Here is a 27,720-nt window from a genome sequence, read left to right as displayed (position 1 = left end):
TTCTATGATAAACATGTATCACTTGCATGAATAGATAAAAATTTCAAAATTGAAAAAAAAAAACCTATAGTAATGTTTTATCAAATTGGGAGAGAGAAATGGCAAGGAAACTGGAGGTTTCTTCCTCGACCTCATTTCAACGTAAGGAACACTTCCTTTCCACTAGGCCTATTTTGTAAACCTCTTTTCTTTATCTTGATCTGTCTTAGCTAGCATTTAAACTGGTCCCAATAGGCTCAGCTTATCAAGTTTTATCCCACTAATTTGCTTTCTCTCATATCCCTAAATCCTAAAAATTGCCCAAGACCTTTAAAAAAACAAAAAACAAAAAAACCCTCCAGAAACTTCAGTCAGTCAGCTCTGCTGGGATACCCTCTGTACAATGAAAAGGACACATGCCCTACAGTCTTAGCCCCTGGAAAGAACTCACGGAAAGGCTGACTACCCAAGCTTCAGAAATGCAGGACTCTTACTACCAGACCCAGGAATGCAAACATCAGGGTTTTCTTCACTGTTTCTTATCCTTACTTCCCTCTGAATGTCCATGTTATCCTCTACGTCTCGTCCAGGTTTTATATCTTTTGTCTCCAGTCACCAGGAAAAGAATTAAAATCTTGGGGAAGAGATTTATTGGTCAGTTGAGTAAGGTGGCTGCTCTTGAACCAGTAAACAATAGCCACGGGGACAGTGTCAGGTAAGAACCACAAAAACCTCTTGGTACAGGAAGCAGGGTTAGTTCCCTGATGTATGTGGTATTAGCTATAGGTGTCCATAAGTCCTTTCCTGGTAGCATTTTGGTAAGAATTTTTGAAATACTGTATGCAAAGTTCGTTAATTCTTCTAACTGGCATCTTTCTAGTGCCTTCTGGCGAGCACTGTTCCAGACAATGGGGAATCAACAGAGAACAAAACAGACAAGTAGCCTTGTTTTGATGGGGTTTATAGTTCAGAAAAACACTTGACCCACCGCAGCCACTCAATGAATATTGGCATTAAGATGGTGCATGAGTGTGTGAGTGTGAGGAGTAAAGGCTGCGAGTGGAGTCCTGCTTTACACACATGTACCCCACACAAGAAGCACCAGCCCCGGGGAGAACTCCCTGAGTTCATACATCCCGAGAACAGACTCAACAGGATCTGGTCTCGGCTACTGTCATGACCACCTGCGAAAGACGCGAGATTAGATAACCAGCCCCATTGGGGTCATTGCTGCCCAGATCTCTCGGACTCGCCCAGGAGGAACTGGGAAGCCTCCGATGCAACCGATGGCCAGAACTCAGTCTCTGGCACGGTCCCCCGCTTCGACCAATGCCATAGGGCTGAACCTCATGGAAGCCCCCAGTGCCAGCGTGCCCCACTGCCAGGTCCCCCCGGCGGCCCCCAGAGGCCTCCCCTTCGCACGTTCCCAGGTGCTCCAGCCAACTTACAGCGTCAAGTGTCTGTGAGTGCTAGCCTTGTGCGACCTGTCCCCATCGGAACACCGTGGGCCATGCATCGGTTTTCTCGGCGCGGCAGGAACGCATCTTAAATGGAGAGGCCCTGACCCTGGTCCCCGCTTGCTTAGGCTGCTGGTCTCGTGTTGTGTTTTCTCCTGAATTCCTCGGAGCAGCTGCTCACCTACCAGAGGAGGGCTGCGCGTGCGCGAATTCACGGGAGGCGTAATCATGGCGGCCACTCCACTCTCGGCGCTCGGATCCCGCCGGGGTGCAGCTGAGGAGAAAGGACCAGGTCCGGTGGTCCTACAACGCGCACCACAGAGCCTTCAGGCTTCCTCAGTGACACCTTCTGGAGCCGCCCCCCAAGGGCAAGGGCCAGGTGACGGGTCCAGAGTCTATACCGCCACAGGCCCTCACCACGGCGACTCTGCTTTTAACTGCTGTATGTTCGGCCCTTCCAGGAAAGATTTTAGTTTGAAAAAAAATGGTCGGAATATATATATATATATATATATATATATATATATATATATATATATATATATATATATATATATATATATATATATATATATATTACACACACACACACACACACAAGATAATCGCTACAGTCTATTTCAGCAACGACACCCTAGGATTTGTTTTGTGACTACGGTCAACCTTTGCATCAGATGGGTAAGTCAGGCAGAAGATGGTTTGTACAAATTCAAAGTTTTAATGGTTGTTAAATAATAAAAGAAAGGATATTTGCACTATGTACATTCTGTCCACTTACGGTACTCTCAGCTGGCCATGCACATTTTATTGCACGTACAAACAGTGTACAAGGATTTTGAAGACATCTTAGCCATACAAGGACTGCATTTAAAAGGAAAAAAAAAAGCCATTGCACAAAATATTGAAGCCATTTGTTTTATACAGCCAACTTTAAGAAAAATACTGAAGATTAGTATCAAAAGAAATATTTTAATTTTGGGGAAAAAAATCTCTCAGAACAAGGATTACAGAGCTTCATGTTTGCCATATATACATGTAAAAAAATATCTCAGGACCCTGCATTCTGAATGCCCCTCAAGGTGCAGCAATCTAAATTCCTATTTCTCTATCGACCTTGGCATGTTGTTGACATTGAATACACTCTTTGCCCAAAATGCCTTTCTCTTTTACATCATTATGCTATTTGACAAAACAGGTAATTGTGCAGTACAGGAAAATATTAAAATATATTTTAAGTTAGGTTAAAGTGCACAGTACATTTGATAGGAAATAACTGCTAGCTGCCAATCCAAATGACCATTTCCAGTAACCCCCCATCTCGCCCCTGGCAGAGGGCAGCCTTGGCATTGACTGACGGTAGTCTGTGTTCAATGCATACCATCCTCCTGGTGTCAAAACAAAAGTCTTATACTTGTCTTACGAATTGTGGCGGCGGCTGCTCTCAAAACTACAATGGCTTTTCACAGAAGTGATGCTGCAGTCAGCCTTCACAAGACTTTGAAAGACGGATGACCGGGCTGTCTGTAACTGCGGGGCCAACGCACATGCACGGTAACCCTGTCTGTGATGCCTTATGTGAATCTCTCAAGCCAACATAGATCCCTTTCCTCTGCTGACTCTTCTCTAGTCGTGTTTTGACTGAACTTCCTCCTTCCTAGGCTTACTCAGTCTTCCAAACACCACTTACCTAGCCTTCTCCTAAGCCTGCCTTGGTGTAGCAGGCGGCTGCCCCACCAATTGGCTGACTCATTTCTGTGGTTTCACACCAGACTGTGAATCTTGCAGCGTTTTATGGAAGCCACCAACTAAATTACAATAAAATGAGCACGTCTGCATCTCTGAATCGATTCCTCTTTTAAGACTGGCAGTTGTGAGAAGGGCTGGTTTCCTGATCCAGGTCCTATGTGCCCTATGCCATTCTTGCTCACTCAGTCGAAGCTGTCCTTACAAAAGTTTTTGGTCAACCAATAAACTTTCTGTTATCTCTACTTCCCTATACTATTTCTTATCATCTACCTTTGGTGCTAGACTTTCTTTCATTAGCCAAGTTACAGTGCAAAATTATACTTCAAGACACATGACACTAACACTTACTACTTCTTGTGTTAAAACGTGAATGTTTTGTGCATAGCAAAATAAGTCTGAATCCAAAAAAATAATTGTTCACATTTCATCTTCAAGTTTAATATGCTTTTTTTTCATCACAGCTATTTACAAATAACTTTGGGGTGCTCCTTAATTTCACTCAGTTCGTTATATGAGAGGACAACAGGGCTGCTGGAATGTAGGAAACTGGATGGAATGAAGAAATATAAATAAAACCAATGTTCCATAAACCAAAGTGTAAATAATGCCTCCCCAAAAAACAGTTCTTGTCACAGAAGCACCTGTTTTTGGCTTAAATTTTTTTTTTTTTTTTTTTTTTTTTTGCTGAGTCACATACACCAGAAAACATGATTACTGAGACCTAGAACTACTGCACACCAAAGAGGATAGAAAATAATTCAATATTTATAATATCAAAATAAAGTGTTTAACCACAAAAAAGCAGTAATAAAATAGTTTCCTAATTTACAATTTGCATCCAAAGGATGAATAACGACTCACTAATAAATAATATTTATATAAATATTTTGTATGTCGAAAATAGTTTTTTAAAAGGCAATGGTCTCAAGAAACGTCTTGAAAAATTTGGTGGTGAAAAACCTGATCGAGACCCCCTCCCCCCACTAAATACACAAGAAGTTTGGTTTGAATAGAACAAATGCATCTTGTTGCAAAAACAGTTGTGCTTGGTGTGTTGGTAATGGCAGTAGGTGAGCATGGAAGGGAAGAAGGGGGTTGTAAAAGGCAATGAGGTGCTGCTCAGTTCTTCACAGACAGCTCCCTCACCGGCTTTAGGGTAAGTATCTCTTTCATATCTTAACAATGGAAGTCAGTTCTGAAAGGTGGAAAATCTTCCCTTCTGTCCTCCCTTCAGTGCAACCGGAGCCAGGGAACTGACAGGCAGTGAGAGGGAGGGTAGGAGGAACAGGTGCTGAGAGCAGAGCGCAGGATCTCTGACGAGAGGAGAGTCTGAATCAACCCAAACGAGAGGAGCTGGTTTCATGTGAACAGAGTCTTTGTGACCGTTACATCTAGTAATGCTTGAACGGTAGTGCCCACTTTGACCAGGCCTTTCTCTTCAAGGATGTGATGGGGTAGACACAGTTTTTCCTAAAAGGAAGAAGAACAAAATGTCAATTTTTAGATAACCAAAAACATAATCATAAAATCTTAGAGGACACCACTGACAGGAGTTAAGTTGAGCTCTGACATATGCCTGTCTGATCGTCTCAGACCGTGCTCCCTCCCCTGCTTTCCACCCATTGGCAAAGAGCTTTTCCGTGTTTGCAGAGAAAATAACGATTTTTCACAAGTGAGGGTTGTTCCAGAAAGTCTCCCAAGCATCTTGAAATGTGCAATAGGTCTAAACATTAAAAAAACCCTTTATGCTAAATAACGGAGCTACACAGGTGGAAACCAACACCAAGGATATGTTAGCTTACGTTCTTATAAAACAAAGTTGCACATAGCCTTTCACACATTTTAAAGGAAATTGTACACTCATTTATACAGACCATGCACCGTTCTACTGACCATAAACATTGATTTTATTTGCTGTGATCTCTGAAATGGAGGTATGCTGGTGGACTTGGTATCCTTTCTTCATGGTTTATGAACAGCCTTGTAAATAAGTAATTTTAACCACAGCCTTCAACAGTCTCTCTTTTAGGACTCTTTCATAAAACTGTCAAAGACACAAATGCCCTGTTACTTTCTCAAGTTGTATTTTTGCTCTTGGGAAACGGCTGGTACATACAAGTCAAGGGAAATAACCAACGCCAGTCATTCCTTATGTGGAGAACCTGCACGCTCAACCAAACAGTTTACAAAAGAACACAAGAAAACAACTTCACACCTTTGTCATTTGTCTCTGGGAATGAGCAGAATCTCCTTGCAGAATACGTCTCCTTGTCTAGGAAAAGACTCCACAGCAAGCACTCCCTCTTGTCTACCGGATCATGGTATGTTCTCTACTGCCCAAGGACCGCTGTTTTTAAGGACAGTTTAAACGGGATGTGCGCCGCACCCCAGGTGGTGGACACAGTGTTTAACATGAGGCCAATCAGGCTCTTGGACACTTCTGCTTCATTCCATGTGACTCTTGCTTGAGGAACCAGATCTTCCTGCTTCCTCAGCGCAGAGCGCTCCACAAATTTCCACAGACACAGGCATTCTGCGCTTAGATCTTCGAAGGACATGCCATGACATCTCCTGTAAGTTGTTCCACCACCTGAAAATGTCATTTTCCTGCACTCTCTCAATCACCTTATTACTCCTATCCCTCCTCCCTCCACAACTTGTGGTAAATGCAGAGTATCTCAGACTCTCTGTCTGCCACCAGGTCTTAAGAAATGGCCACATGTCGACATAGGACAACTGATTCTTTAGAACACAATTTTAACCATTATTTCATGTGTCTGCTCTGTACCATAATAGGATTATCTTGCCAATGGCATAGTTGGTGGGCATTCAGGTTTATGCCGCTTGCCAACTCAGTAGCCACATGTCAATCTGAGAAAGGACGGGAGGCCTCACGAGCTGTGCACGAGGCCAGGATGGGCAAGCCACAGCCAGGCGTCAGGGGAGATCTCTTCCTGATGCCATCTGTCACAGGCTTGTGTGTTGGGGTTCATGTAGAGCATGAAATCAGCCATAATACCTGGCTTGCTAAAACGTACCACAGGGGCTGCTGAGGGCAGGGAAGGTTTCGGAGAAGGGCGTAGTCCTTTGGAATGCCAAGGCCTGCATGACCACTCTGCCTTTGGAATGCCTCGGGGAGTTGCCTTCCCAAAACTTTCTTAGCCCAAACCACTGCCCTGTGATCTAAGAGATGTCGGCATTGTCCCTTGGGTTATGTTTAGCAGAACTCACAGAACACGCAGATTAGCATTATTCCTGTAAACAGACCCTCCCAGTTTCAGTAAGACCCCTTGTCCCATATCACATGCTTGAGAAACAGTGATAAAGATTTGTGATTATCCTGAAGGATCAATAAAAGCGGGAGCAAAGAAGAGCAAAGGGTCTTCGCCTTTGAGCACTGACCCCCTTGCCTTGTCCTCTCTTTCACGGCAAAGTTCAGAGTAATCTTTCATCCCTCGGTACAGGGATTGCTGGCCATTGCCGGCACTTGTGAAAGCACCTCAATCCAGCTTTTCATTGCTAAGGCTGGCTCCGCAGAGGCAGCGGTGTTTACCCCATTCTTATGATCTCCACAGCGCCCAAGGTGACATCGGGCTTCATAGGTAATTACAAATGACTGCTATTATGGTTAAGCTCCTGGTACAAGGCATTACTTGGGGAAAAAAAATAAAGTCTTCTATTTACACCTTATGCTAAAATCAATTTGAATGAATTAAAGAGTTAAATGAACATCTCTCCTAATAAAACAGAGATGAATAGTTAGCATTTTCTCTTATAAATAACTGGAGAATTTTCTAAGCTAAAAAAATGATATAAAAATCACAAAAGATAAAAATAATTGATTGCCTTAAAGTTTAAAACTTCTATGTGTCAAAAAAACCCCGAATTAGGTCACCTGGGTGGCTCAGTTGGTCTGCCATGGGCTCAGGTCATGATCTCAGGGTCCTGGGATTGAGCCCCATATTGGGCTCCCTGTTCAGCAGGGAGCCTGTTTCTCCCTCTGCCAGCTGCTCCCCCTGCTTGTACTCTCTCTCTGACAAATAAAATCTTTAAGAAACCCTCAAATTAATTAAAAGATAAACTCTAAAAAAGTGCATCAAATTACAAAGGGTTTTATATGATACGTAAATTCAATAAATCATTGTGAAAAGCAGTAACAGATCAATAGAACACTGGGTGAGGAAGACAAACAGAAATCCTGAAAGGATGCATACACCCAGGTCATTCTGAAAGATACTTTGCTTCTTGACCACAGTGTTTACTTATATTTAGTCCTAAATGTTCCTAAATTCAAGTACGAATATTTCCACAGGGTCTAAACTCTGTATACAAGATAGCTTTTATGGGGCTACGTGCCCTACACTAAGTCCTGCTTAAGATGTAACATGGCTCCATTAATGGCTGTGCCAGTCCCTCTGAGGAGTACTGGCTCCAGGTTCCAAGCTGGAGCGCAGGAGTGGGAAGGGATGCGGGCTTGAGAGAGACAGGGAGAGGAAAGCACTGAGGTCTCAACCTCCCACTGACAGAACTTCTGGAGATGACACAGACTGAGCTCGCTCAAGGCCATCCTCTCTCCCAGGCCTTTAGTTTTCCAGTTGGCATTTCTCACCCTCCTGGTCTCCTCACTCTTAAACCAGATGCAGAGTCCAAGAGTCCCGCGTCCACCTCACAGCTGGCAATGAGAAGTACACAGAAGACATAAAAAGGTACTTCTCACTTCCTTCCTGCCTTTCTCCTTTCATTCAGATGCCCTCAAGAAACCCAGAGTGCCCTCAGATTACTTGGATGGGGTCGGAGGGACCTACAAAGACGGGCCTAAGGTAACACAAACATAAAAACACAGTGGTTCTGTGATTTTATCCCCGGACTGGGATGAGGCCTGACAGGATGATGAGCTGAGGTGCTGGCTGAGCGAGGGGAGCCTGCCGGAAATGAAGAGGGTAGCAAGGACGGCCAGAAGGACGGCCACTTCCACCACACTAGTCCTGCCACTGCATAGGCCAGCGGGGCGTGAGGCGAGGGTCCTGGAAGTGACCCAGAAGCTGGGATAGGGAAGACTGCTGTACATTTATAGCTGGGTCCGAAGTGACAGAGAAGGGCCACCCAAACCTGCAGGAAAGGGATTGAAAGCAGAGATCACTGTACATTCACACTGACTTTAAATGCATTTACATTTATTTCAATGTTAGAGGAGCCTGGCGGCTTTCCTTGAGATTGCGGCTCCACTGCTGTGTTTCCTTTTAAAGCACAGAGCGGAGTCACAAAGGAGTATCTTACGTAAGTATAATGCTTCCGATCCCCTCTGAAGAACCCGTGCTTTGTTGCTTCTCCGATGGTGGAATCAGTAAGGTTCCCTCACATCCCGTCACCCCGCTCTTTTTGGAGCCACAGCAAACACGGCTGGAAAAGGCAGGCAAGCCAGGAACGCGAGACGCTAACTCAGAAAGATCTCTGGGGCCCCTCCCACATGCTCGGTGCCAGTGCTACAGATCTACGTCGCTTACTTCTTCAGGACAGCTGCGGAAGGGGGACATAACACCCCTCTTTTACAGAGGACAAAACCGAGATGTAGAGAATGTAAGTAACTGCTCAAGTCCTACAGCTGGTTAGGACTAGACCCGGGATTTGAACACGTGTCTCATCTCCCAGCCGGGGCTCTTGCCACAACATCATGCGGCAGCCCATAAATTCCTGCATCTGTAGGTGGGTATGTTGCCTCTGTGCCCTGGGGACAGGGAGGGACCTCTAGACGCCCAGGGTCCTATCGTGGGAAGCCCCATCAAATTCAACAGAGGGTGGAGGACACAGAACCCTCAATTCAGGGACACGCACTGGCTCTGCGACTTGGCTTGTTGGGCTTCTCTTCATCCACAGAAACAGACCTCTCTCTTCTCCATAGTTCCTTGTGCTCCCAAACAGCCACACACCTCCTCCCAGGCCAGCTGCTAGACTAAAATGAAGTCATTTACGTCCGCATAGTTCATATCGTTCAGTCTGTTTCTCAAATGCTCCTTCCTGCCCCTGCAGGGACTGAACTGAGAGCAGAACCGTCTGCATTGTTCTAACGTGAGACAGCTTCAAGTTCCTGCTCTGCCACCGAGCATTCGGAGGATCGGCTTCCTCCTGTGAAAAATGCAGACCGTGTCACACTCCTGCAGACTGAGACGGTGTCTCGTCACTCTCCCTTGGAGTCTCTGCTTCCCAGCCCTGCCACCGGCCAGTGCATCCTCCCTTGGGAATACGTCATTCTCCACCCATATTGGCCCCTTTTCTCACTTCCCTAACCTGCGCCCCCCCTTGCTGGCTATTCCCACACACCTTTCAGGTCTTGGTGTAAACATCACAGTTCCAGAATGGCTTCTCAGACTCCCCATTCCCCATTAGGGTCCCATCCCCTGCCGCGTGCTTTACAGAACCTTGTGTCACCCTGCATTCCGTTTTCTTTGTCTACTAGGTCAGGGGTCCAAAAACCACTGCCTGCAGGCGCATTCAGTCCATAGCCTGTTTCTGTAAATAAAGTTTTACTGGAACACAGCCATGTCCACTCACTGACGCATCATCGGTGGCTGCTTTCAGACTGTAACAGCAGAACGGAGTAGCTGTAACATACACTGGAGAGCCTACAAGGCCTACAATATTTATAATCCGGCACTCGACAGAAAAATGTTGCTGACTCCTGGTCTAGACTGCAAGATTTCTGAAGACAGGGTCATGTATTCCCAAGGTCTACCCCAGAGCCTTACGCACACAGTGCTCCTTCGATATTTGAAGAACGAATAAACAAACACAAGCACAAATAAAATCACATCGAAAAGCCAAGGAACTGGACCCTGATAGTCTCAAAGAAGAAAAAAAGTGCACATTCTATATTTATCTGATTGTTTATTGAGAACTAATCTCAAAATCTGATGTCTAATTTTAAACTCAAATCTCTTAAAATAAAATGATACTAAAATATTTTTCACGTAATCCCAAATCACTTTCAGGCTCCTGAAATTTTAATCCATTGTCCAGTACTTTACCCTGTAAGCTGAAGCATCCTTTGTCCTTAGGATGTCTTGTCCTTGTAGAGCAGCATGGATTTTAGAGATGACCCTGGCCACAATGCACTGAATGTAATGTCTTACTCACAAATACGTGGTATCAGGGTATCAAGTGCCTTTTTTTTTAAACCTATTCTCATTGATGAAATTCGTACTCGTGCTCAGTCGTCTTACTTTTGGGTTCTGCAGGACCCCTCTCCACCAGCCCCATTCCATAAGTGTCTTGCCCAGAACAGTGAGCTGCATGTGATCACAAATCCACAAACAGAGGGAATGAACAGACACATTAGCTGTGACATATTGTGGAAATCCTGATACTGAGTGGTGAGCTGCCACCAATGGAGGAGCTGGAGAAAGAGAACCTTCTGTTTCAAATAGATCTTTCTATCTCAAAGAGAGAACATAAGTAAGCAGTCGGTTCCTTTTATCAGGCAGTGCAAGTGCTGGGAAAATGGTCTTTCTTGTGTGAGGAAGGAGATTTAGGATGCACATAAAAATCACCCAACTAAATCCCTGCCCACCTCTCAGACGACAAGCACATCAGCTTCCATCCCCAGTCACACTGTAATGGCAGGCCTCACGCAAGCATATCATAGGTGTGTGGGTACCTCGGGGAAGAACCATGGAGGGGTTTACTAGTCTGAATAGAAATGAACAGCCTGACAAGGGGCAAGACAGTTCATTCCAAGTTTTGCCTAAAGGGCTAAATTAATTGTGTTCTGCTAGTTACCATGCCACTTGATGAAAAAAAAACAAAAAAACAAAAACCACCACCATCCCACAGATCCCAAGAGGAGCAGCGCATTAGGGCACAGACACATTAATGACATGAGAAATGAAAGTGCATCCAAAGAATCCTTTGATGCCAGGACTGAAACACGAACATAGCCTGAGAATGATGTCAAGTCAGCACCGAAAATTAAATCTGATCTCACATGATTGCTCTACTCAGTTTTTATTGATAGAATTTTCTTTCAAGTGCCACGCTGTAAGTCATCTCTCTTCTTCCCTTTTGCCCCCCCACCCCTCCCAAAGAAGAAAAAAACCACAAAAAACTGATCATTAAGGGAAGCCTGCAGAGCCGGACGGAGATGCAGAGAGCTGCTCTGGGGGGGCACAAATCAGAGCATCGATGGGCTGATAAACACCTGGAATAATCACCCAAAATGTGTTTATTGAACAACTTATGGCTCAGGGTGCTCATCAGACTTTGCACAAAGGGCTTTTATTGTGTTACAGATCGAAGAGTACAAGATAGCACCAAAAGCAAGCGGTACATCTGCGGGTTATTCATACACAACCATGGCTAAGTAGGGAACTTCCGCATACCCTGTATTTCACCAATCAACACAAAGTCAGGAGGGAAAAGCTCAGGTAACTCAAGGTCTTTCCGTGAAAAGAATGATTCCCGTTAGAAAATCTGATTAGCAACAAAGAATATTTATAAATATACTTTTCTAACTATGTGGGTTTTCCATAGTCTCAAGTCCCCTGGATTCATGGAGGCATTCAGAAAAATAAAATTATCTTCTTAGTAGCCATTGATGTAGACTCTTCGCATCTCAGTAAACTAGAAATTTGTCTTGAGGAAGTTAACACCACCATCTCCCAAATTTAAGAAATAGTATTTGGCAACCAGATGTAAAGTGAAGCATAGGGGAAACTGAACCGTGGAGGAGGGCGTTCTCATATTAGAAAAAGACATCCCAGAACCAGGAATATCTTGGCCTAAACAAGATTCTAATGGGCTTTTTTTCTTTTAGTTACAAACTGATCGCATTGCTCCAAAAGCAGATATAGCTAATATATAATCCTGTAAGCTTCCTTAAGGATAAAGCGGCTTGCCAATGTCACTGGAAATCAAAGGTTAAATGAAAATTTCAAGTCATTAGGGAAACTACATTCTTCTAAAATAAGAGCAATCTTATTGTTGGCTTCTGCCATAGTAACCCAAGTCCCAGGACCAAGAATGTTCCATGACTCATGGCTTTATTTGAAAGCAAATACAGTCAAATTCATCACATTCTTGACCTGCAGTTATGATGTGATGTAGCAGAAAAGCGAAACAACCCATTACATTATTTAAAAATAGAAATTCCCTTCTGGAAAATGCTTTTCTAAGAGCTCAGAGTAGACCTAACAAGGAGCAAAAAGTAAAAATATGCGCAGTGATGTGCAAGCGAACCCTCCAGGTGGCGCTCTAACAGCAATGGACCCTCCTTCCCCAGTGACCCACTGCACATTGCACAGCTGGGTCTCAAGTGGCAGGGCAGAGGGGCTCCTTCAAGGTAGAGGTGGGCGGCAACCCTCCCTGGTGCCCCTCACAACTCCCATGGCAGGAAACAGGGAGGAATCCAACTGCATGGCCAGCAAAGCGGTCATTTGCCGATGGTATTTTTCAACTTGGTCAATGATGGTATTATTAAAGACTTTCATAGGCCAAATTGGGCCCCAAATGCCAGTTTTCTGTCTCCTCTGCAGGGTGGTCCTTCTACACCTCAATTGCCCAGTCCTGAATTAGGTCCGACACTGACCCAAAGGAAAGATTTCCATACGCTAAATCCCCTCTGCTCCTGTTCTGGAATCTTCTTCTGCTCTACCCAGGGCAGCAAAGCTCCCCGGGAGAAAGCGAACTGCATAGCACTGCTGCTGGCACTATGTGAATGAGAAAGCGTGAGGTCTGGATACACCTGACGCTGTTTTTCAGTAAGGGAGAGAAATTATTTAATGGGAACTGCGTGCTATGAAGTTTGTGCTTTGGGAAAAATCTGACTCATAAAAGTTCGGCTTCGAAACTCCAGAGATTACGAAAGAGATGACAGGGATGGAAGTCGGCCAGGCAAAGGCTCAAATGGAGGAAGGACCCTGTGATGGACCAGGGGACATAGCAGAGTGTCTGGACGCGCATGCAGACTTTACGCGGACAGAGCATTCCAGCGGTAAGTGATATACACGAGCACTATAAAGAGAATATGGACAAGACAGAAGCTTAGAAGGTCCCTGGAGCGGAGGGCAGAAGTTGGTTGTGGGGGTTTCTCCCCAAGGGCCAGCAGAGTGTCAACAGTCTTTCGAATGTGACGAAAGTCCAACTGCAGGATGTCATACGGAGAGCAGAGGTCGGCCTATTCCGTGGGCAGCCATTAGAACAGAAAGAGACAGTGCATACAATTAAAAATACACAGAAGAACAGCTGGAAAGAAGCACACATTTCTGGTTACTAGCAAATGGCAAGAGTAACCCCTTATTTCAAGCAGCTAAAACCCATTCCACCATCAAAGATATTTTTTAATCCATTACAAAAGAAAAGTAGCATACCCAACGTGTTTTCTGCAAGCAGCACAAAGAAATCCTCCACCCACAAGGCCACTACCAAGGAATAGCACATTCTGTAATTTATAGGTCATTCTGACATCAAAACAGTTTTAACGTTTAAGTGGTATCATGTGCTCACCAATGGCATTAAAGTAAGAGCTTTCCACTGGGGACATAAAGGACATAACCTCACCTACGGGAAAAATATAAACTTCCAAGTTGAATCCCCACCTGTCCTCACCATTCTCAATGTATTCTTCAGTCTGGTTTATGAAGACTGAATGAATATAGAGTATTCCTCTCTGAATGGTAATGCATCCCCTTAACTCGTTTTTGTTTTAGGGTTACCGATAAATTCTGGGGAATGTTGGTTTTAATTACGTTCCTACATGTGTTAGAAAGTACATGAAATTTCATGTTTTTGCAGCCACACATAAACCAAAGTCTAGAGGAGACTTCTCAGATGTGCAGTTAGAATAAAAGTACATGCCCCCATGGGGCTGTTATGTAAATTTCTTCACCACCACACAGGTGGGGGGGGGGCACAGGTCTTACGTCGGCCTCTGCATATCTGCTGCTGTCAGGAAGCAAACTGTTTCCTGATTCACTGAGTTCCTGATCTGGAAATGACCACAGCTTGACATTAACAGTTGTTATAACTGATATGCCAATAGGAAAAGGAAGTCGTTTTGTGTCCAAATTAAGCAAGGATTGAAAATATTTATAATTTTAAAATTGGTAAAGCATTAAAAATATATATAACATATATTTTATAACATACTTTGCTACAATTTGACCCTTTATTTTAGCCTCATTGCTAAGCAGATGCAAATTGCACAGCCACTGAAGGATTCTAAGATTGAGATGCTATCTTGCTTGTATCCTCTGAAGTTAGCTGGATGTCCTCAGAAAAACAGAAATACTACAAGATCAAGTGGGATGAATAAGATAAAAACATTCAACGCTTAATTTCTGAAGGTAGAGATGCTGCTGTTAAGGAAAGACTTTAAAGATATCAAATCATGTTCTATCTATTCAGATCACGCATCTTTTCTCAGTGGATTTGGAGGAATCAAACTACCACTGTTATTTTCCTAAGATTTAAAACAGCTACACATAGATTTGATTTCACTGGGAGAGAGACGCTGCTCAAGGATGAGCAGATGGGGAAACATCGAAGGAAAGACGTTTTTAATTGCAACAAGAATTTTCTATTGCAATGTTGTGCTTTAACCAGTGAAATCTGAGCAAAGCAGACATAGACAGAAGGCGTCCACAAACTGAAATGCGATTTTCACAAAATAGGTATTTCCATGTTAAAAGCAAATCATTCTACCTCCAGTGTATATTTTAATACACTTCCTGGAACCCTATGGAAAATGTCTGGTCTGCTCCCCAGCATCGCCATCAAAGCACCTGGATTGGACTGTCCACGCAGGGTTCTTCGGTAGCATGCTTCTCACAGGGGTAGCCAACACAGACCTTTCTTCTCCTCCTGGAATTAATTTCATGATGCCACAGATTCTGGGCTTTATTCAGATTAAAGTGGGTAGGGCCTAGACTCACAGTCCATGGTAGCTGGTTTAAACTAAATCATGATCTCTAAAGGAGAAGGCATGGGTCTAAGACCAACTGGTAGGCAAAAATCGTCATCACCGTAACGTGGGGAGTGCAGGCTGCTCGGGCCGTCTCAGACCTGCGCTCTAATTCGGTCCCACATCCTGCAGCCCACAGCCAGCAGAGCAGCCCCTGCAGGGATGCTGGGCTAGGAACCAGCGCTGAAACCACTGGGAGAAATGAATTTCCTGACCCTTGTGCCTACCAATTACAGTCGTAATGAGAGAGACTTAGAGATTATACATTTCTTATCTTAAAATTAAAATAGGCAAATGCTAAAAAGGAGGAAAATTTGAAGAGGCAAAATATCACTCTGTATTACAGAGAATTAGTAATGACTGCAAGGCATTTGAAAAACACAGTTACTATATTCAGAGTCCTCACAGGCAAGTGTGGATGCTAATTCCCACTGTAGAGACCAGAAATCACAATCGCCAGAAGTTAACTGACTCTCTTAAAGTCGGCACAAGAATGTGTGACCAAGCCTACTATGAAAGATTGGCCCAGCTTCCCCGAATACTATGGACACAAACAGAAATGTAGACGGATCAGGCAAGAGTCTGGTTTATAAATGTTCTGAGTGTCGTGCAGTCTGAAATATAGGAAATTTAGAATATATTCAATTTATTTAATTATAATTTTAATTTTTAAGGTCAACATATTTACAAAGTATTCTTCTTTAATCTCAGATAACAAAGCTCAGGAATGTTGATGGTCATTCTGAACATTTAAAGTGCTGATGGACAAGGTATAATCTGGTGGGAGTGCAGTGAGGAAATGAAGGGTTTCCAGAATTTTCTCCAAATACATAAGAACTAATCATCAATTTTACGGATTTAGAGGGTAACTGTTATATCAGTAAGCTACTTAATCTAGATTTGTAATTGAAGATGGTGCTTTTAAAATGTTTATTCTCGGGACGCCTGGGTGGCGTAGTCGGTTAAGCATTTGCCTTTGGCTCAGGTCATGATCCCAGAGTCCTGGGATCGAGTCCGTGTTGGGCTCCTTGCTCATTGGGGAGCCTGCTTCTCCCTCTGCCTGCCGCTCCCCCTGCTTGTGCATGTGTGCTCTTTCTCTCTCTGACAAATAAATAAAATCTTTTAAAAAGGATTTAAAAAAAGGTTTATTCTCAACAATACACATACAAAAAGCTGTTGGACTGTTGACCACAGAGAACCCTGCAACCAGGAGACACATGGTGGGAAAGGAGTCTTACATTCTCAATGGTAAACACACACTACCTGTAAGAAATGTGCCTGATTTTACCCGCTAGAGACTGACCCCTTTTAATAAATTATGAATGTACAAACTGCTGTTAATAAAGTAATAAATGTGTCAGTCCGCACCTCTCATTATTTGACCTCAAAACTAATCAATATAAATAGAAATTTAAATTTTGTAATAATAATCTCATCTCATTCCCCAAAATTATGTATTAGTTATGATTTAAATTGATTCTGAAGTTACTGATGAGGGAGAAAAAGAGAGGCATCAAGCTCAAAGAGAAGGAACTCATTTCTCCTGTTCTCAAGATTAAAACAACAACAAAAAAAGAGTAGCTTCATTTTATAGAATATATGTCAATAAAAAAAAAATTCAGATTAGTTACAAATTTCCTAAACCCTCACTGACAGTAGGGAAGTTACTATTACTTTCAGATACCATTATCTAAAAAGGCAAATATGAAAGGTATTGAAAAGAAGACTCAGCCATAATGTCAACACAACCCACTTATATCAACATGATCATTGTTAGAATCTGAACGTTCTCCAGGATTTTATTTTTAACTCCATTTGGCTGATGCAGAAGCTGAGGGATCCCCTATAGTCCCAAAAGCCCCTGCCCTCTGTGCTGCCCAGGTAGGCGGTGGGGGGCGGAGGGGGGAACTGAACTGCCAAAGTGTCTATCATTCAGGGGAGCTGCTGCCCCGAATCCTCTTCTCTATTTTCCTTCTGCAGAGAGTAATGACTATGAAGGGCTGGGCATTTCGTCTAAGTTCCCTCCTCTAAAGAGAGCAAGCCTCTTAAAGACCTTGCTCGTCACAGAGTCTGAGACCAAGGCTACTTCTTTAAAACAGAGTAGAAAAATTTCCCTGGTGAACCAAGCAAATATCTATTTTCTAATACTTTTAATGCTTCATAAAGCAGAGGTTTCTTTTGACCTGCGACAACAGTAATAAGAGCCCCAAACTGCCCTAAATTTGGATCAATTTGGAAACCCACAATAGCCAACCATGAATCTTCTACAAGTTTATAGACCAAGAAAAGAAGCCTCAGTATGTCCATTAATCGCCTCATGACTCCAAGGCTTAACTGAAGTCAGATTCTTGGGTAACACAAAGAACATATCCTCAAGAATTTGAAAGCCCACCAACGGTAGGCCTACCTTCAAGATCAAGTTGATGCTTACACCAGAAAAGACAGCCTGCACAGTCTGATGACTGGCATCATTACCACAAGGAGCTCTGGGTGGTGACAGCACCACCACTCAATCCCCAGATATTTTCCAAGGCACCATGATGCACCTGTGGTTAATTCTTCCGCTAAGCAGTCCCCCTAAGCAGGGGAAACAATGACGGAGCTGCAGGATACAGATGAGCTTTCATGGAATCTTACGGCTCAGAGAAATCTTAGGAGTCCGATGATTTTCAAACTCTCTTCAGCAATAGGGTATTTTTCCCCCCAAAGAAAATGTTAGCTGGAAATCCAATATATGCTACGGACAAAGGAGAAACTGCTCTGGCAGATGCAAGGGGGCAAGAATGATCTATATAGCCTCCTCCCTGCCCCCCACCCCTTGGCTTTCCCTTACCTCCTGTGCTGGCCATTGGAAAGACTCGAGGGCTCTGAAAAATGTGGTTTGAATTTACCGCTCAAGTCCAACACCTGCAGACTCAGTCTGCAGAGCGGGGAGCTCAGTCACCCACAGCCGGGTTCAAAGGCCAGCTCTGCAGCTACCAGCTGTGAGGGTGAGCTTAGGAAATTGTTTAAGCTCTCCGGACTTTAGTTTCCTCAGGGTATGGCAATCAAACGTTTACCTCCATCCCTCCCCGGTGAGCACGTAAGATGATGCATGGATAAGAGGTCCTCAAGGAATGGGTAACCGCTGCTAATTTTAGGGAGTTTGCCTCAGGGCACAAGACTAGTTAACAGCACAAGTAGGGATAATTGACCCCAAACCTTGTGCATTCCCTCCCTCTGCTCACAGATCCCCTTCACCCACTCACTCATTTCCTTCCAGGTTATGTTCACTCCGTTTGTGTCCCTTTAGTGGAAGAACTGGTCTCCAAACCCAAACCCCAACGAACTCAAAATGGGCAGCAGGAAGGAAAATGACCTGCATGAAATAACTACTGGAAGGAATGTCATCCCCTCCACTGAGAAAGAAACTGGCCCACGAGTGCTACTTCTGGTTCATTTTTAGGGACCTTTCCTTGCATTCTCATTAGCAAACCTCTACCTCACCCCAAATCCCTCTCAGTTAATACCAAGTAATTCTCCTGTCACCCTAACAGAATGTCTCCAGATCCCCATCGCTAACGTCTTTCTGTGAGGTCCTCTTCTTTCCATCAGTAGCAGCTGCTGTTCCAAATCCTGTCTGCTTCCCCAGCTAAGGAGCCAAGGGCATAGATTCAGCCTCACCCAAACATCACAAGTAACACGCAGAGGTCTGGAGTGGCCTTACCTGTCTACATACGCTAACCTGCTGCAAATACGATGACCGGGCTGCTTCCACTGTCTGCAGCTCTGAACGCAGCCGGTTTGAAGAAGGCACATTTATAGGTAAGCCACACGAGAACCTCTCTATCAAAGCGCAGAGAAAAAAGCTTCATGAACCTTGACCGACCCTGAGGCACAGAGCTGGAGTTGTGTCCTCGGGGACTTCTAAAGAAAATACAATAAACTATAACAATTGGAACAATTTTAAAATTACTTCCATCCCTTCGGATTATTTTATATGTAAAAACTTAACTACATCTGCTCAGCAACCACATTCCACACATAGGAACCTGACAAAATTACACGGGCTGCTGACACTGACTTTGCCTTGGAGTTTCGAACAGCGATTCTATTACCAAGGACACCGAACGCAGAGCTTAGAGCACAGCTGTGACTTTCCAGTCTCTACAGGATGATTCATCACTGTCAATTAGTGTTGAGCTTATAAAATACAAAATTCAAGATCTCTGTGACTTATGAGTGTAGGTAAGTAGATAAGTAATGGATGGAGAAGCAAGCAGGAAAAGCTTGCGCGTTGAGGAATTAACTATATTTGTGCCTGGGAAATCAATGACTATTTTGTTACCCAAATATGAAGTATGATGCAATTAAGAAAATGTAATGGGTACAGGTGCTCTGTTTTGTTTTTTTTTAGGTACCAGTCTTTTCAAATGTCTGATCGTAAATGGAGAATTTCTGCGTTTAGGCTTGTGATATAATTATTTTTTTTAGTGTAAATAATTAATTGTACTGTGCCACGTATCCATTAAAACATCAACCCCCTTCAGTAGTGAAAAAGTGTATCTAAGGAGAAGGGAGCCATTTCACCCCTCCCCCAACTTACTATCATAGGCCCGGATGAAAAGATTTCCTCATTTCCAATCATGTATTCCTCGTGCATTCTGTGAGATGAAAGCAGGCTCCCTGGTGTGTACAGGAAGATCAGCCAATTGCCTTCCAATGCGTTTCTAGTTTTCCACTAGAATATTCCCTCCGCACTTTAACCTGTCTTGTTAAGAAGTTTAATTGCTAACTAAGCAACAGACTTTTTCTGGTAGCAAAAGCTTAATGTAACTCTAGCCCCCGGGAAAATGCTATTGGATTATCCATCAGGATGGATATGTATGTACACACATACACAAGTGTGCACACAACCACACAAGTGTGCACACAACCACACATGCACATTGTACACAATGCAAACTTGAGAGTCACCTCAAATCTTTAAAAAAATTCCAAAAACAGCCTATGTAATATGTTTCTTACTAAGCATAGTTGAATGGGACACTGGCAAGAAAGGTTATTTATTCCCTGTAACTCGATCTTCTCAGAAATTATGAACTGCTGATTAGAGCAAGGGCGCATATGGCTAGGCGCATATTTCAGAAATTATGATACATTTTTCTCTGCATATTATGGTAATTTAATTTCCTTTTCCCTACTTTAAAAAAAATTGTAATTACCAATCTTTACTCACAACACTTGGTTAAGGGCGTTTCCACTTCATTTTGTATCACCATAAGCCAAAAAAATTTTCTGATAAGTTAAAAAATATCACAGGGGATTAGGTCATAACTCACCAGTGCTTTCTAGCACAGACACAAGTCATTTATCTTCTGAAACTTGGTACGATAGTTCTGATTCGCACATGGAAATCTTATTAGCCCACGATGGGGTCAAATTATTAAAAATCATATGTGTATAGGAATTTTCACAAATATTTGAAGCCAACGATGTATATGCAATATTAAAACATACACATGCCATATAGACACACAGATTAACATTGCTGGAAGACATCTGGATTGATCACAAAGACATTTAGTCCATTATATAAAGATTACACTCTTTTTAAACACGAATTTATAAGCTTTTCTTTATTGATACAGTTCCAACGTAATGATGCTTTAATAATTCTCTCCTTGTCTTCAAATTAGATTAAAAATTATACTACTAACCCCTTACACCTTTGAATCTTAACAAACTAAAAATAGGGAGGGGGAGTGGGGGGAGGGAGGGAGGGAGAAAGCAAAGAAGGAAGGAAGGAAGGAAGGAAGGAAGGAAGGAAGGAAGGAAGGAAGGAAGGGAAAAAGCTGGAGGGAAAAAGAGGAAGATGGGAGGGAGGGAGAATAAGCCTTTCTCAATTCCAATACCTAACCCCTATCACTGAGTAGAACTGCATTACTATATCATTCCTTCATATACTCATAAACAATATTTCATGACACAATTTGTAGTTACTTTATCTGTGGCGTATTAGAAAACGAAGAAGAAAATTTTTTTAAATGTAATTTCTGTCCATTTCTGTTTATCACAATGATGGTAAACTTCTCAACTTACCCCCGGATTCTGAGTGGATTGGCTTTTGTCTCACGAAGAAATCATTTTATGTTACTAACCGCAAAGTCCTTTAAAAGCCCCACTTAGCCATCGGGCTGAGCCTGAGGCTGGGACTTAGCTTGGGAGAAAGAAAAAGTAGCCAAGTATAGTTGGGCGGGTTTTGGGAATGCCAATTGGGTCTACAGCGGACTAATGGGGAAAATGGAACTGCAAACAGATAACAAAATATAAAGCAACATAGAAACATTGTTATTATTATTGGTAATGATTAATTATAATAATAACAATAATTATAATATTTTCAATGTTGATTACTTTGATCCATATACCCAAAATTCAACTATATGGAATAGAAATCAACAAATTAGTAGTCAACTACAGGCCTGCTTTGCTTAAGAGCTGTGGATAAGGAAAACCAACAGCTCCAAAATTCTACCCTATGGAACCTGCTAGAAGGCTCACTGGAGCTGCAGTAATTTCTGCTCTTGGAGTAGAGGATCAAGCTGACTACATGTTTTTCCTCAAGGTTGGAATTTTGCATTTGTTTCAAAACCTTAAGGAAATTATATTCCCTTTTCCCTCAGTATTGATCTTACTACTTTAAGCCATTTTAATTTCACTGCAATAGAAGAATTTAAACTAAAATTTTATATAACTTATTTAATATTATTCCTCAAGAAAGACTGAGACTAAAAAGGATATGCAAAGTTGTACACTGGGTTCAAACACATATATTAAATGAAACCTGCACCAAAACATAGTTATTGGGACTAAGTTTGACGTTACCTCTGGTACTCCTAATTTTCGGCATGCTTCCAAAAAATTCTCCACGTTTCTTCTGCATTTGGCCATGCTAAGTTTGGGCTATAAATACAAATATGCAGAAATAAGGAATTATTAAAAGAGAAATAATTTTAATAACAGGTTAAATTTTAAACTTTCTAAATGCCACAACTAATACACGTTCAAGGGAGGAAAAATATATAAGCAAATAGAAGACAGTAAACATCACCTAGAAACATCACCAAGAGATAAGAATTATTAAGATTTTGGATTATATTCTTCCAGACATGTATATGTGTGTGTGTGTGTATGTGTGTGTAAAGATGTAAGTAAATGGGGCACCTGGCTGGCTCAGTTGGTATAGCATGCACCTCTCGATCTTGGGGTTGTGAGTTTGAGCTCCACATTGGGTGTAGATACTACTTAAAATAAAATCTTAAAAAAAAAAAGATGTGCATAAACATATGTACAAACATTAATGTTTATATAAGTGGAATTTCTGCATGTGTGCATACATGTGTCTATGTATGTGTATACATGCAAATTTCTGCATATGTATGTATACACACACACATGCATACTGGCAGTTTTTATGGGATCATACTCTTGTGTAATCTGCTCTGGTTCATCTACAAATACACCATAAGCATCATCTGTTCCCATCAGCAAGTATATTTCTATACGAAGGGTTATATTCAGCAGGTCAATTAATCTCCTTCACACCAAAGCCAAGGGTTTAACAACAAAGAGGCAACACAGAGGTAACCAGCATGAAAATGGTTGGATGTTTAGGACCCAATCAACAGCCTCTCACAGTTGAGCTGACTGTGGTTATAGATCACCTCTAAGGTGTGGGATGGAAAACAGGTACAATGGATTCACACATTTTAATTTTTGCATGGTAGGTTTAAAAGCTTTACTGTTAAATTTTACTATTTCCTTCTTAGTTCCCTTAAAAAGGGAGCAAGAGGTATGACTGACCCCAACAGTCTAGGTGTAGAAGCAAGGTTTTATAAAGACTGATTTTGCCCTGTGAACAGCAAGTGACCGTGGAGTGATTTTATTCTAAATGGTCTATATCAGTCATCACAAAAATCTAAGTTTGCACATGATCTATTTTTAAAAAAGGGACTCCTTCTATCCCTACCCCCCAACCCTGGAAAAAAGAAAAAAAAAAAAAAGAGCCTGATGATGTCAGACAATTTAGTTTGGAAGTTAAACATTCTCCATTTTGGCTAGAGAGGAAATGGTCCCCCTCAACGTGAGCCTTGCAAAGATGGGGCAGGAAGCTGCTTGGGTAGTTTTTTTCCACTCCCTGGCATGTGTTAGGACAAGACCACCACAGTAACCCTTGTGCAAAGGGAAGGACTGGACAGAGGTAATGAGACATGGGGATACAAGAAGAACAGGTGCTGGCCCAGCTGTCAGGACACCCGGAGGCATTTCATCATTCTGAGACCCTAGTATTTGTCCCTCCAATCCTCTGGGCCCATTATCTACCTTCATATACTTATTATTTAGGTGAGGGTGTCTGTTCTGAAACTCCAAAGATGCCCAACACCATTCACAATATTTAGGTCAGCCCTAAATGAGGTGTGCTTCAGTGAGGTGTGTTTCAAGCTACACTAAGGAGATTTCCCATCTTTGGAAGTAAGGGAAGGTCCCATTCTACAATTGTCGCCTGGGTTTAGGTTAGAAAGGCACTTGCTACAAATATAATAGTTAGAGGCTCAACCCCACCATGGGCTGAAGAGTCAAAATGACACCAGCCCGGCATTAAAAAAAATGGGTGCTATTAATTTCATGAATGAAAAATTAGAACGCTTAATGCTGACAATAACGAACCACTGCTTGGTGCACATGAAGTGTTGACCGGGTGTCAGATACTCCACTCGGGGCTAAGTGTGCACCTGTGGAAGCAAAACACACAATCCTCATGGTCGTTTAGCTCTAGTCTAGATGGAAATATTAGTAAGTTACAGGAGATTACAGTATAGTATAGTACAGGTCTTAGTTGTGAGATGACTATAAGGAGAAAAAAAAAATCAAGAGAAGACTCTAACTCTAACTCTATGCTAGGGGTCAAGAATGGCTTGGCTCCTACAGACATTGAAGTAGAGGAGAAACGGGAGCCAGCACGGCTGCAGAGTGGGGAGATCCAGAGAGAGGGTAGGGAGCAGCCCTCTGGGTTAGAGAGCACAGCCCGTGTGCACACACTGCAGGGGACGATGATGGCGAGGCTGGGCTGCTCATGGGGGACCCCCCCGAGACGCTCACTCCAGAATGTTTGCTAAGGGGACATTTGGAAACAGCCCGTATTTCCCAAAAGGAAAACTCTGATATGATAACATAAGCTAAAATAGCTTACAGTTATTAAAATGGGCATTTATTGAAGAATTTTAATGGAATGAGGAAATATCTAGGTTTGATAAATTTTAAAAACTACTAAATGGTACACGTGAGGAGCTCATAATTCAGAAACAACTTAAATGCAGAAAGGATGCTAGTAGCTTTTAGAGAAGCCAAAACAGTAACAGTGGTGGTCTTTGGTTTATGGGATTAAAGGCTGTTTTTTTGTTCTGCATTTCTGTATTTTCTCTAGTTGGGCATTACCTCCCATTATTTTCCAATTAAAAAATTATTTAAAAAAGAAAATAGGGGCTTCTGGGTGGCTCAGTCAGTTAAGCGTCTGATTTCAGCTCAAGGTCATGATCCTAGGGTCCTGGGATCGAGTCCCGCATCGGGCTCCCTACTCAGCGGGGAGTCTGCTTCTCACTCTCCCTCTGCTGTTCCCCCTGCTTATGCTCTCTCTGTCTCTCTCTCAAATAAATAAGTAAAATCTTTAAAATAAATAAATAAAAAAGAAAATAGCTTGACAACCAAAAGATTTCTAGAAGAATGCAGCATTTTTCCTGAAGGGTTAATAAAATATAAAAATGCTTAGATACGTGATTCATATTCACTATGAATAATATAATTGTAAATTCACATTGGAAGCTACAAGGAGTCATGGTTTCTCTCTTATAATTTGGGAAAAATTATGAAATGAGAATTTGGCACATGGCTCAGACAACTTTATAGCAGTTTGGACTTCATTTGTAGAAAACACTGGAAAGTTTCATACTGCATTATAGGACAGAATTTGCTGCCCATACTAAGGCAAGCCAGAGACCAATTTGAAAGAGAAGAGAAACTGATCTTTTTTCCCCTATGATTCTTTTTGTTTTTAAAGATTTTATTTACTTATTTGAGAGAGAGAGTGAGAGATAGCACAAGCAGGGTGGAGGGGCAGAGGCAGAGGGAGAAGCAGGCTCTCCTCTGAGCAGGGAGCCCGATGCAGGGCTCAATCCCAGGACCCTGGGATCATGACCTGAGCCCACGGCAGACGATTTATTGACTGAGCCACCCAGGCGCCCCTCTCCTATGATTTCTGAGGCAAAAGTGAAAAATATGTTCCACAATATAGAAAGGAAACCGACAGTTGGAACGGGATCCTCAGCTGATTTCTGCTGCTACCAAGAGAAAAGAAAGCATAAATAATACCACTGTCACCCACTTAATGCCCATCTCCCAGTGTGATGAGCACTGGATGTTATATGCGACTGATGAAGTACTGACCACCACATCTGAAACTAATGATGTACTATACGTTGGCTAATTGATTTTAAATTTAAAAAAAAGAAAAGAAAAAAAAAACGGAAAATAAAGATAATGCCATTGTGAGGCTTTCCTGGGGGTGAGGAAGGGAGAAAAACGTTTATTATGTGATATTTTATGAGCACCGTGCCTTGAAATTAGGGGTTCTGAATTTTGAAAATCTGTTCTACAAACACTAACAATAACAATGGCTTACATCCGTGCGTCATATGCAGTAACCTTATTTTATCCTCTCAGGAACGTTTCCATGATAGAGAACAAATCAAGGCAAAGAGAGGTTAAAAATTTGCCCACAGTCGTACAGCTTATAAGTAGACGTGCAGTTTGAACCCAAACCTTGCATTCGTAGCCCCAAACTCTTCTGCCTCTCCTAATGAACAGCAAAGAGTGTGGACAGAAATTCTTCTTTCTTCTCTACTTGCCTGAACCCGACCTAGGCTCCAAAGACAAGCTGTTCCCTGATTCTCCCTCATCTGTAAAAGGGACCCCGCAGCTCTCTTCCAGATGGAAACATGCTCTGTGACCTACGGGCAGCGCCTCCCACCACCAGCTTCATCTCCCCTACAGCGGACGGGAGGATTTTTAGGGTATTAGGGGAGTCTCACCGATCAGCCTTTCTCACTGCTGCCCCATATCTCGTGTACCCCGAGCAAAGTGAGGCATCAAGGAACCGTGGAATTAATGTCTGGCTGACCGACCTCTGGCTTGACAGGTTCTTTAAAATGTCATTTTACATAGAACCACATCTTTTCAGAGTCACCCTAAAATCCTCAGCGACTACTAAAGGAAAGAGATTCCATTTAGCAGAGAAGTCACCAACCAAAAAACCTTTCTGGAAAGACTTCTCACTGTTTAAATAACCCCTAGTGAGAAATGAATCTTTACGTCCTTACAGCCTTGGAAGTTCGCACCCCAACCAGTAATTCCTTTAACGTGGTGATGTGCTTTATCTTTGAAATAAATTATTTTCCTGTCATTTACATATTTATATATTCTCCCTTTTTAGATGAAAATGTCGCTTCATTCAGAGCTTTTTCTTTCCTGCTCTTCTAGTTGTTGAGGTTCTGGGGGGCCCTAGGCATCTTTATCAAGCAACACTGTCCCCAAAGAATTTGTCCCATGTGAAAGTTAGTGTCCCTTTATGTGGTGTTACTTACAACTGCTGGTGAGGGGACGTGGATGCTTGCGACGGATCGCGGGCGGATGTGATTGACCAGGTGGCAGAGGACCACGCCGTCCATGAGTGCGGCCCCCAGGTCTTCGTGCAGGCTGACCTTGAGTCTCATCTCGATGCTCTGGGGAGGAAACAGAGGGAAGCCACTTGTCATCAGGCAACAGAGGGTCAAATACAGTTATGGGTATTTATGAATTGAGACATTAACTTCATTATGAGGAAGAAGAATGGGAACACTTGGAAAATACTGACACTGTGTAACTTTTTCCTAAAGATATAGTAAAAATCCTGCTGTAGAAAAACAAATTCAGCTGCGCCTCAAATTTTTAGTAAGTTGAGTGAATGGAATAATGGAATTACTTCTTGAGTTCAATGTTGCCTCAGCCTTGGCTATGGAAATAGAAAACCAGAATGAGGTGACCAATAGAAAGCAGGTCCAACGGGTTCTGACAGGCAGCCAGGGGCAGAGGAGGGATTAAGGGATGCTTTTCTCTTATATTATGTGTTACCTGAGAAATCAATTTCTCTCCCTTTAAAAAAAATTGAACTTTCTATTTTGAGATCATTGTAAATTCATACTCAGTGACAAGAAATAGCACAGAGATCCCATGGACCCTTGGCCCAGTTTCCCCCGAAGGTAACAACTCGAAGAAGCATACTGGAGTATCACGAGCAGGGTACTGACACGAATACGGTCAGGATATGGAACATTTCCAGGACCACCTTCCTCACGGTAAGTTTTTATACCCACGCCACCTCACTCCCGCCCCAAGTACTGCTTCAGCCCTGCTCTCCTTCAGCCATTCCCTCAAGGCTCCCATGACATGAATATGGACCATCTGCTATATTCCCACAGGTCCCTGAGGTCTGTTCACTTATTCTCCATCTGTTTC

The 27,720-nt window shown here is 42.7% G+C and overlaps 1 protein-coding gene across 3 annotated transcripts in view; it reads right to left on the bottom strand.

The window, feature by feature from the left end:
- Positions 1-2,131: 2,131 nt before the first annotated feature.
- LRCH1 (leucine rich repeats and calponin homology domain containing 1) overlaps positions 2,132-27,720 on the bottom strand; it is a 191,931-nt gene continuing 166,342 nt past the window's right edge. For 2 of the 3 annotated variants that reach the window (XM_026493283.4, XM_026493286.4), the window contains exons 17-19: positions 26,811-26,948; positions 22,000-22,077; positions 2,132-4,652 (exon numbers count right to left, since the gene is read on the bottom strand). In XM_026493283.4, coding sequence (XP_026349068.2) covers positions 4,542-4,652; positions 22,000-22,077; positions 26,811-26,948 — 327 coding nt within the window. In that variant the 3' untranslated portion in view covers positions 2,132-4,541. Of the gene's footprint in view, positions 4,653-13,049; positions 13,348-21,999; positions 22,078-26,810; positions 26,949-27,720 lie in introns of those variants that run through there. The other variant, XM_026493287.4, reaches the window with a different exon arrangement.

The sequence above is a fragment of the Ursus arctos genome, unplaced genomic scaffold (assembly GCF_023065955.2).
Source record: "Ursus arctos isolate Adak ecotype North America unplaced genomic scaffold, UrsArc2.0 scaffold_10, whole genome shotgun sequence".
Taxonomy (NCBI): Eukaryota; Metazoa; Chordata; class Mammalia; order Carnivora; family Ursidae; genus Ursus; species Ursus arctos.
This window is presented reverse-complemented; position numbering and strand designations above follow the sequence as displayed.